This window comes from Apaloderma vittatum, unplaced genomic scaffold, assembly GCF_000703405.1.
Source record: "Apaloderma vittatum isolate BGI_N311 unplaced genomic scaffold, ASM70340v1 scaffold11302, whole genome shotgun sequence".
NCBI lineage: Eukaryota > Metazoa > Chordata > Aves > Trogoniformes > Trogonidae > Apaloderma > Apaloderma vittatum.
This window is the reverse complement of record NW_009705311.1, coordinates 50167-62137: the sequence shown is the minus strand read 5'-3', so window position 1 is coordinate 62137 and position 11971 is coordinate 50167. Positions and strand designations below refer to the sequence as shown.

At 37.2% G+C, this 11971-nt stretch overlaps 1 protein-coding gene across 1 annotated transcript in view; it reads right to left on the bottom strand.

Moving 5' to 3' along the window:
- CDH12 (cadherin 12, type 2 (N-cadherin 2)) overlaps positions 1-11971 on the bottom strand; it is a gene marked incomplete at its 5' end in the record, with an annotated part of 69625 nt that overhangs the window by 10387 nt on the left and 47267 nt on the right. Inside the window, 3 exons of the mRNA XM_009865348.1 lie at positions 206-323; positions 1790-1911; positions 9174-9310. Coding sequence (XP_009863650.1) covers positions 206-323; positions 1790-1911; positions 9174-9310 — 377 coding nt within the window. The remainder of the gene's footprint in view (positions 1-205; positions 324-1789; positions 1912-9173; positions 9311-11971) is intronic.

The following is an 11971-nucleotide window of genomic DNA, read 5'->3' as shown; positions in this document are numbered from 1 at the left end:
TTGGTGTCCTGACAATTCCTGTCCCCTAAAAATGAGAAAAGGTGCAAGACCTGAATTCATATTAATATACGTCCTAGACAGTTCGACAGTTAGAAATGTCAAATTAAAAAGTTAGTCTGTAGACATGACTGTAATCTAAAGTAATCATATTTGTCATTAATCATGGCCTGCTGCTCTGACAGAGAGATATGGGAAAGCAACTTACTTCTGTAGTCATGGACTGTGAAATTTGGTTTGTTGGAAGCCTCAGGTGACAGTCTGAAGGAAAACCTTTGCCCAGCTGGTGACAAATCTTTGTCTGCTGCAGTGACAGTCTGTATCACCTGAAACCAGATTAAGATTAATTCTGAAGTCAGTTCACTCTTCTAAAGGAAGCAGTTTTGTAGAAGTGCAAAGTGAACATCAAAAGAAACAATCAAAGTAAATCCTGGTGGATTACTCTCATTCCCCTAATATACTGGACAGTGGAGGCCAGAAATCTGAATATTAGAGCCTCCAAAGAACTCATCATGTCTCAGAAGTGCTCGCTTTGACACATCTGAAGGGAATCAGAAAGATTTAACCTACGTCATGGCAGAAATATTTAATATTTGTCCTTTGTATCAAAATACTAGTGATTTTTTTAGATGAGTGATTACTTGAAGACAGTTCACTTTATCTTCCACTGCTACTATCACTGTCATGACTGGTACCTGTGGTACTCCTTCATAAGACTGCAACTTGATTTTACATCTTGAAATGAAGTACAGGGTTGAAAGGCCTGCACCATCTAGGCATGAAAAGAACTTTAGTGTCCCAGACTCCTGTCTACTAGATTTCAGGTAAGCACAGTGAAGTTAAAGTGTTTCATTGTATGATTGCCACTGATCTTTTAAAAAGAAAGGCATTTTTTTTAATGTAACATTGGTCTAAATATTTATGCTTTTTGACAGCTCAGTGTTTATCTCAGCCTTCCCTGTAACATGTTCCGCTTTCTACTCTTAGTGCCTGTATAAGAAACTAAATGTATCTGATAAACTAGAAGTTAAATTCGGTTATATGGTAGTTAGTTGAAGCATATTAAAAAAGAAAAAAAGATGAAGTCATGGACAAATCTGTAATAAAGGCAATAAAAATCACATTAACCAATTCCATTTTACATACATATAAAAAAAAGTCACTGATTACACAGAAGGCTGAATATGGTCCTTCTTGTCTTGGAAACAGTATCAGCTGTTAATATCTATGACGGTTGGCCTTCGTGCTTTGCAGCACTGTTTAATTCCACAAATTTTGTGCTACAGGAGCATGTGCCAACAGCTTCTGAGGCCAGCTCTATTAATACTAGTGTCACTCATAGTATAAGGTGATATTCTGAATCTGAAATAGGTTTTGCATGCCATGTACATATTTCAAACTGCTTATAAAAACAAGCTTTCAGGAGGACTGTCTTTGGGATTGTGGATCTTTTTCTCAGAATAGGACACAGATGTGTGTAATCCATCCTACTTCATTTATTCACTGCAGTTTTACCCTTATACTTCAGTGTCTTTAAGGAAGGGAGTCTTTCTCCTGTCATAGATATTCAATGCATAGTGAAGGGTGGCTCGGGTCCATATAATCAGGGATAATAAAAATAAATAGACCATAAAGATCAACAAACATAATTCCAAAAGGTATTTCGAACAAAGACATTTTATTTGTAAAAGAATACTAAACATGATGTCATTTTCAAACCTAGAAATTTATATTGTTATAACATATTAAGGAAAGAAAAAACAAAACAGTAAGCATTACAAATTTGAAATACCTGTCCTGGCTTGGCATTTTCACATACAGATGTCTCATATGGAACTGAAATTTCAGGAGGAAACTCGTTGACATCCAGGACATTTATTATAACGTTGACTTTGCTGGTTAATAGTGGGTTACCTATAAATGATTTTTTAGGAGAAAAGCATTAAGGAATACTATTTATGTTTGTTGTCATCACCAGTATCCATGAGCTGTCTTAAGCTGTTTTGATCCCTGTACTGTGACTTCTAAAAGTCCTTGACTTCTGTTTATCTCTGATTTGTACTAAGGATACATCAGAAGAAAACTGCTTGTCATTTTGTACCAGACTTTGATCCATTGCTCTTCATAGCATAAGAAATCAATCAATATGATTATGTTTATCAGAGCATAAACTAAAGACTTTGAAGTTGCACCTGTAATTAAAGATGCAAACTTCTCAGATCACTTCGCATGGAGTCTGTGGAAAACACTTCCAATGATTAAAACTGAATTCTCTTTTCCATAACTGAATGCAGAAAATCAATGTTTATTACTTAGACACTGTTTACATCTTCAAGACATTAAGGAGGTAACTGTAACACACCCATTTAGAAGATGAAGAAAAGTAAGAGAGAAAGAAATAAAGAATAATCTTGCTGACAGCCAGACAGAGTCAGTGGTAAATTTAGCAGTGAAACTTGCAGAGCTAGCATTCAACTTGTGTTTTAACAATTAGGCTGTGTTACAGCAGGTATTTCTATAACTGAATAAGTATTTGCAAGCATCAAATACTTTTGCACAAAAGAAATGCTAAAAGTGAGTATACATTATACTTCTTTCCATTGTCCTACCAATGCAGCTAATCAGTCATTAGATGCAGTTTATAAACAAGTTTACCTGCAAATGCAATATCTGACAGAAAGGAGACACACATTCAGTACCAAGTAGACAATATTCTAATTTACTTTATGGTGAGACCTCTTGCAAGGTAGCAGACACATAAAAAAACAACTTTAGCTGGTGAGTCAAAAGGATAACTGTTTTATTGTTTTGCATTTAAGAAGAGTTGCAGCCTCTATACAGATATAGCTAACCAAGAAATCTACGTTATGAATCAGAGTGGCGTAGGAGTGATAACATGGGAGCATGGTTAAGTACAAGAGCAGTTTTCTTGAATCTTCAGACATAAAGGGACCCTTCAAGTTATTTGCATTAGCTGCTTATGTTGTATTTTGCACAAACCTTTGCACTTCTCTGGTTTGTAACTAACACAGTAAGGGGCAATGTTCCTTCATGGTGGAAATTTTACATAATTTCTTTCTTATTCTTAGGAACTACTAGGTGCAGTGTTTTCAAAAGTCCTCTTTCAAAGCCAAAAGGCCTTCCCTCAGTGATTTCCTAGTTAAGCAGCCTCAGCCACAAGTAGAAGCATGCTTTGCATGTATACAGGTCGTGGATAAACGAACCATCCTAGAAAGCCAGTTTGGAATCTAAAAGCACAAACACTACCCAAATCACACAATATTTGTAGCTTCTTTCTATGAACGTATATAATTAACAATGAACAAATCTAATAGTATCTCTTTGAATCCTCATTCAGTTCCATTTTGGCATCACTCGTACTTGCAGAATGTCTCTGGAGAAAGGCATTGTGCAGTATGAATGAAGACAGCTTGGTCTGATACCTGTGAAACAGGCAGTTTCCCAGTATACAAAAGAACCAATTCAGCTGTGAGCAAGTGATTCTTGAGATACTTGAAGACCCAGAAAAAATCTAGATCACTTGCTTGAAGTTGAATTAGTTCCTTTGTATAACAGGAAACAAAAAAGTGCTAAGAAGTTATTTTAGTCAACAGAGGGCACAACCCTGACTCTGAATATATACAGAGATCAGGAAAGCCCTGAGTAGGTCAAGTTCACACAGTTATTGACAGAAATAACCTAACTTCAAATTTGCTTCCTAGCAGAACTTGCTGCAAAGAACACAGTAACTCACATGGAGTAATTCATGTTTTCCTTTAGGTTTTGTGTTTTTATTTTAACGGACAACACTGAACAAGAGGAGTTTAGAGAATATATTTTTTAAACACGTTAGAGATTAATATGTTGCCATGAAAGCACAGGCATGGGTGTTAGTTTTTAGAAATATAGTAAGAATGCCCTTCCAGTAAAAGAATGTATTCAAAAATCACGCATCATGTACGTGGGAGATACTAGCTGATTTTGATAATTTCTACTAAACATATTGGTTTCTATAAAAAGTCCTTTTAAGCTACATTTTTTCATATATACCACATGAATTATTTTTTCAACTTTTTAGAATAGTGTACATATTATGGGAGTGTATATTTTTATAAAGAACAAAGGAATTTGACATTTTGCCCTCCCTCAAAATCACAATAGGATAGCATGCTTTTGAAATATACAGGAATATTAGTATAATTTCCACATTTATTTTTCACTGATGGTTTGTGATTTATTTTCTATGATTCTTTGAAAGCTATATTAGAGGCTAAAATCTTTTCTGCCTAAGTATTTTAGCAAGGTAGAATTTAACCTTGCATAAATGGTCAGCAAAAATCAAATACAAAAGTAAACAGAATTACTGCAGCATAAAATGTAATTACTTCTGGATTTCACTTTATTTATATGATTTGTTTTCTTTCTGATTTGCACTGATACAAGTTTAGCTACTCCTGTATATAAAGGAAGACTGCAAGAAGATTGTGTACAGCTTTGAATTCATATGGAATTACATGGACCTGTAATACTCGATGTGCATGGGGATGAAGAATTGTTTTTCAAATACCACTTTGCAGACTTGACTTCAATTTTCTTTGGTTTTGTTTTGTTTGCCGTTTGTCTCAAAATCAAATCTTTTCAAGCCCTCTGGGCACAGTAGTGACGTTCATGCTGCTATCAGTGAGTGAGTCACTGAAAACATCTGCTCATGCCTTTTAAACCCAGATTACACAGATGAGAAAACAATTTGGTTTAATCATTAGCCTACGAATTAAGAAACTGATTTCAGGTTTCAATTCTGCCTCTAAGATTCAGGCAAATTAATTAGCTTCTTCCTTCCTCAGTTTTCCTGTCTGTAAGACAGTGACAACCCTACTTCCATCTCTTGCTTGAGTACCATCATCAGTTTACATCTTTATGGTTGAAGGACATTACAATAGTAGAAAATATGTAAAATACTTTGAGTAATGAACTTGTGAAATCCAAGATATCTGAGAAAACAAATACTGAGGAGAACTGGTGATTCTTTAATCCCAGTTACCCTATTCAGGAGAAGATAAACCCCATCTTGAGATATAAGCTGAGGTTTCTTTAGCATTCACAGAATTTGGGCCTAGACTTAGACGAGTTAAGAAGATGGCTTGACAGGAAAAATTATTACTTTAAATTTATTTTCAACCTTAACTAGTGCCATGAGGATGGAAAAGCAGAAATAAGATTTTATCCATCTGATCTATTTTCTCTTTTGCAAGATACAAAAACCATGTCCATACTAGGCAGTTAAGCAGCATATTGGGGGAACTTTTTGAGCACTGGACTGTGATTTTTTTATTATTTTTTTTTTTTACTATTATACTCCTACAGCAGCCCTTGGCACTGTTTTGGCCTGGGGAGACCAGTGGTCTTGTGGACAATTCATATGCATGTGCTGGGAGTTAGTATGATCAAAGGATGATTCTCAAATAATAGATTTACCTGTGGACACCCTATTTGGAAGGTGAGAGCATCTAATGTCATAGAAAGTGCCAGCTGGCCTTTGTGCTTGAAACAAATGCAAACTATGTTTCATTTATTAGTTTGGATAGAGTCTGTGGGATCGGAAATGTTCAGGAAGAGCAACCATGGAAGCCACTAGGGTGCTAATTTACTCAAAGAAAAATTAAAACTGCAATGAAATATAGTCAGGGAATGAAAAGTCTGAAGAATTTGGGAAATTAAATAGGGGAAAAAATGTGAGTCTGAAGCATTCTTTCCCTGCTCATGCATTTCATTCTATATCAAGGCTGATTTTTTTTTTTTTTTATTTCCACAGATGGGCAAGGGACCTTCTGCATCAGCTGCCTTCATGCCTGTGTCATCATCTCTGTGTCAGCACACAATCATCCACCTCTCACTTAAAAAGATCTCTACTTTGGGACAGGCTTCTTTAACAGAGGTGAGAATAAAGTTATGGTGTCTTGTGTTAAATATGACAGTAGGCTATTCATCACTCCATGCTGGGTACACTTCTGAGATGTTCTCAAGAGTCAGTCATGCTGCTGTTTGGATACAGATTCCCAGACAGTGTTTAGATCAGATGTTTGGAATTTTTTCAGGGTTAGAAATAAAGATCACAGTGTAATGATGCATGGTCGGAGTTGGTCATTTCATAACTTGAGCAGAATAACTTCACTTATCCTGGTTCCCTATGTGGCACCAGCAACTAATGTCCATTTATAAGAAATATTGTGTTATTGCTGGACAATTCCCTGGCTGTGAGTGTACAAGTTGATACAAGTGTGCATAGGACAAGCAGATTTCATAATGAACTGTTTGCTAAGAGTTCAAGTTCTGTCTCTCTTCAAGGTGACCACCTGTACTATGTCTGGTACAAGCAAGGATGAAGGGGCAGGACCTGGAGTTTAGGAAATTATCTCAGTCAAATAAGTGCAGAATGAGGACATTGAACATAAACCATTTACAAATTCCCAAACAACCAAGATTTTGAACAAGATTATTTTTAACTCCCATAGGCAATATCAGCAAAGGTTATTTTAATAAATACAAGGTAATCCTGCCACATTTTTTGATATGCATTCCTTTAAAAATTACATGTGATGCCTTAGTGCTAATAATAGATTTATCAACTTGTAACAGATATATCAATGTGTACGAAAAGTCTAAATGGTACATCCATATCTACATTTACATTTATCAATTGTTTTCTGCTCTATTTAGCTATCTAAACTGCATGCCATTTATGCCATTGTTTGAAAGATAACTTGATTGCTCAAAAGTCATAATATTACTTCAAGACTTCACTGGCTGTGAGAAGAATTGTGTCACAAGCATCATCTGTGACTTGTACAGTGTTTCACTTTGGAGCTACTGAAGAACAAAGGGGAACAATCACTTAGAAGGCCCCAGGGGTATGGCACAGGCAGGGAGTCCATGCAACCTGCTCATGACCTTGGCATGATTTTCCACATTTACGGGAATGACGGCAAAACTGGTTTTGTTTATTGTTCTCTGTGACTTGATGGGGATAAAGCTGGTGATTTTTTTATAATCAGCCTGTTCAAGAAAAGATAATTTGCAGAATGACCATAAGAATCGTGTAAAAGGTGGTGGTTTCTTTTTTTTATTTTTTTGTTCTCTCACAGTGAGAAAGCAAAATACTTATTTTAGAAATAAGGTGATTTTAAGTAACAGTTTAATATTACTATACTAGTTCGGTTTTGGTGTCTGTCTATTTAAAAGTGATGAGGTCATGGAGAACTGAGAATGCTGAGGTAACTATAGTGTCCATTCCTGAGGCAAGTTTATGCAACTAATTGCAATAACTAGTTGCAATAATAAGTTGCAACTAATTGCAACTAATTGCAATACCAGGCCACTTTCATTAGATACTTATATCAAGTCCCTGTTCACTGCACTTTTTCTCAAAAAAGAGATGGCAGTTTCAGTGTTTCTGTGACAGCACTGAACTAGTGGCATTTGTTATTTATAGCAGAAACTCTCCAAATATAGCAATTTTTCCCTCTCTTCAGATATCCTCTTCTCTCTAACCTTTTTTGGTTGTGTGCAGTATGCCATCCCTCAAACCTCAGGCTTTATTTCTGTGCTAGCTCTTAGTCAGACAACTGCACGTTTTGACAGTATGCCTCAAATCCCACAAAATATTGCCAATTACTGGCATAGCACAGGTATGGCAATTGGTTTTAATGCTATAGATAGATATTTTGAGGTATGCTGAAATGAATCACCATTATGTCTTAGCTGGAGGTAGTCTTAACCAGGCAATTATTAAAACTGGGAATTTCCTAATACAGTCTACCTGCTACAGCTCTACATAAACATGCTATTACTGTATACGTGCTAGGAAGGTGCATAGACAAGTAAACTTGGAGGGTTTGGCTACCTTTAATTACTTTCAGGAATAATTAACAGATTCACGTCAAGTTTACTGAAACTGAAACTTGCTGCTGAAAAAAAATTATAAATCTAAAATATTCTTTGGCCACCAATAAATACAAATAGTTAAGCTTTACTGAAACATAGACCATCACGAGATCTCCCCTCTGTATCTCCCTGCCTTTCAGTTTCTCTGGAAACAAATTACAGTTCTTCTAGAATTTCTGTAAATTTGCACACATTGTCATATTTGCAGGTTCTTTTTGCAGCCCACGGTTCTTTCTGTGATGTTACAACTGGGAATTTATCTCTTCATTTTAGATAATGTGTACCATCTCTGCTTCCAAAATCTTCCAGTTAGTAAGCATGTATTGCTTTTTGAAGACCTAGTGTCAAGAAATACATTGAGGAAAATATATTCTTTGCTTTAGAAACTTGTATTTCTGGACAGATAAACAATACAGAATGAATAAGAAAGGGGGTTCGCTTCTACAGCCTGTTGATGTCAACAGGAAGACTTCTGTGGCCTTTATACAACTGCTAAGTGACCAAAAGACTTGTGTTCCAAAGGTGGTATATGCTTATGAGAGTTTCAGTTTGACAGGGTCATGAAGGGAGGAATGCTAGGGAGAAGGAAGGCAATGAAGAAAGCTGCAGCTACATAATACAGTTCTTGTAGGAAAAAAAAAAGCTATACAGTAGAAGACACAAAGACAATGAATATTAAAAAAAACCCAAACATCACAAATCATACATAGGAAAAGAAAACAAGTGGTTAGGCATCAAGTCTTGGGCAGAGAGAAAACACAAGAGCAGAGATGCAGCACAAAGATTGATTCATTTAGGGCCTTCAGTCTTAACTCAATTTTAGTGTACTTCTTGTTCGAGAATTGAGTAAGTCTTTTACATTTTTCTGCCTTCGGAAATCAGAATGATAGACATGTTATTTGACTAACCTTATTTCATATGGCGTGAATTACAAAATCAGAAATAAGAATTGGAAGGCCTCCATGCAGCTCCCCATGCTCTTTGTGCTGACAAAATGTTTTCCAGGTTCTGAGGGAACTGTGCCTACATGAGGGCTACTAGAAAAATGTTACTTTACAGGGCTGTTGGAATATTACACTTAGCCTCACATTGAGTCTGACAAAATGAGATCTACTGAGCTTTTTTAAATAATCTCCTGGCAATACGTGCACTCTTCACTGTATATTTATGTCTGAGCATTACATTCTGAAAAAAATACCACATTAACATATTAGTTCAGTTTGTGTCATACTTACTAACTTTACTTGCAATTACAGAGAAATTGTACTGTGCTGTGCTTTCTCTGTCCAGTAATTCGTTAGTAGCAATGGTTCCTTCAGTAGCATCTATTGTAAAGTAGCTGTCCACATCATTCTTCCAATCGATGAAGTACCTGTATGTGAAAAATATTAAGCAAAGTAGATGCAAATGTGCAAAAATTACTGATTTATCGTAACAGCACTCTAGCTGGCTCAAGTTTTGTTATTTTTCTCTTCCCAGCTACAACCATCTTCGCAGGAAGAAGACAATAAAGAACGATTTGTTTATTTCTTCTTTGCAGAGCTTGAATGCTCAAGGGAAAATGGGATATAATAAAAGATTTAGTACTTCTGGTGCTCAGATTATTTGAAAACTTTTTGCTCCCTAGAGGTTGATGCACAGCTTCTGTGACCCTGAACACTTATACCAGTCATTTTTGAAAGAACTAGATAGGCTTAGAGGGAAAAAGAGAAAAGATATGTGAAATAGTGCCTAAGGTCTGAATAGCGATGAAGAATGGATCAGATCTGGTCTCTTTACATCCATTTTTAGCTGCAGTAGGCTAGAAGTAGCCTCGCTGGGCTTGCAAAGAGGTGTCCTAGTGGACGTACATGGGCTGTTGGCACAGTCTGCTTAGAGGTCTCTCACATAAGGGATGTTGGCAAAGCACAGTGTGCTTATTCCCCCACATACATGGGAGCAATAAAAAGCTCTTTGCCTTTGGGAAGAATTGGCAACTTTCACTGGAGCTGTGAGGAACAGGGCAATACCATTGCTTTTTAATCTTCTGAGCCTATGTTTGTTAAGAAGTACAAACACAGAACAGATGCAAAACTCGAAATGTGTTCTTATTTGCTATTTTTCCCTAGCAAGGACTTAACAGAAAGCAGAGAAGCACTTGTAAACATAGCTGTTTAAAAGCAATGAGATAATTATTCCAAACCCATTTCCCTTAAATGCTAATTAATTTGAAAGTCTATTTTCACATTGGATGCTACTGTTTGTAGTCATAACAGAAAAACACCTTTTCTGACACAGTGCCACCAGCTACTAATTTCCTTTTGATTGTCAGTCTTTCATACCTTGATGACATTTCTGAAAAAAAACCAGTCAGGATGAAATTGAGAAAGCCTTTAGTGAGCAGCTGGTAATTAAAACAAAATGGCACTCAACAAGAAGTATATTTAGGAGATCATAAAGGCCAGAGGACCATTCCTATGACACCTCATTGCATGCAAGCCAGTAAGAATAAGAACAAAAGCTAGTATTTCCTTCTCTGATTAGTATGAGTTATGGAAAAAATAGGGAGTGTAATGATAAACACTGTGTTTACTGCTGTGGCAGGAAGTGATGGTAGAAAGGGCTGTATAGCATATTCCCAAAGAAAGCATCAGCTCAGGATTTGACAACACCAATAGCTCAGGGAGACTTGAATAGTAAAAAAAAATCACAAATAAGATACCATGCTTCTTTGGAGACGTTTTGTTTAATCAAAGTCACAAGAAAATCCTGTCTGTAGATGAAATAGGTTATTTCATCAATTGACAGGCATCATTACTAGTTCACTGCTTTGTCTGAAAAGCCTGAGAAATTATGTGCTATAGGCAGCATGTATCCTTTAACACAGCTGAGCAGGCATATTTTCTTGAATATGAGAATATTGTCTACCCATATTTGTAATTTCAATCACGTTGTTCAAAGGCTGGTTGATATAAAAATTATGAAAAATATATAAGCCATTTATTAGAAATACAATTATACTGAGATACTCTTTCAGGAACAGTAAAATTCTCTTTCAGGCTTTGCATACTTAATTGATTACAATTTCTTCCAGAACTAAATATGCAGCCACACACAAATAAGTGGGATCAAAGCACAAGAAAGTAACTTTGCTTATCCTTCCTCTTAGGAAGATTAACTTTGTCTAAGCACCCTACACATGGCAGCATGAGCCGATGAAGAAAGCGCAGGACATAATTCAAAGCACAGTGTAGGTGACAGCCTCTTTCTCCAGGAGGCTTCGAAACTACAGAAAACACCTTCAGTTTTTAACACATTTGAAGCAGAGTTCAAGCACCAATATTTGTAGGATCCGAATCAGAGAGTCTATCTGCAAGCATTCACAAAGGTGATTAACTTCATGCAGGAGCCCAGTCTGCCTGCTCCTAAACATCAGCAGGATCAAAGCCCACAGAGAGCACTGCAGCGGCACTGGCACTGCTCCTGCTGGTGTTAGTGGCAGAATTCCTCTTGGCTTCCGTGGAAGTGGGATCCATGGGGATTGAACAGCTCGATAAAAACAGAACAGTAGCAGTTCTCCCAAAGTCATTGTCTTCAGCTGTGGAAGCTATTATACCAGCTTTTTTTTTTTTTTTCATTAACTTTAAACAAGTCCTGGCCTTCCTTCTCCGTGTGCTGCACACATGGTAAAATTAGACACGGAACAGCCAGCCATTTCAGCTCCTCTCCTCCCAAGCAGCATATATATGTGATTAGAGCAGAGGCGAGAGGAGCAGGAGGCCATGGGTCAGGAGCTGAGGGGAGCAGCTCCAGAGCGGCCGGTCCCAATGCACAGTTGCTCTTCCAGACACCGGAGTGGTGGCAGGACAGGCTGGGAGCCGCTGGCTCTGGTGGGGGGTGATAACGACTCCGGGGCATTGCCAGGGCAATGGTGACCCACATGCACCTAGAAGAGGTGCCAGGCGAAGGCCAAGGGTGAGGTCGGTGTTTCTCTGAGTAAGCTGAGAGGTGCGAAGTGCTTGTAGCCCAGCAACCGGGCGCTGTCCTGGGACCA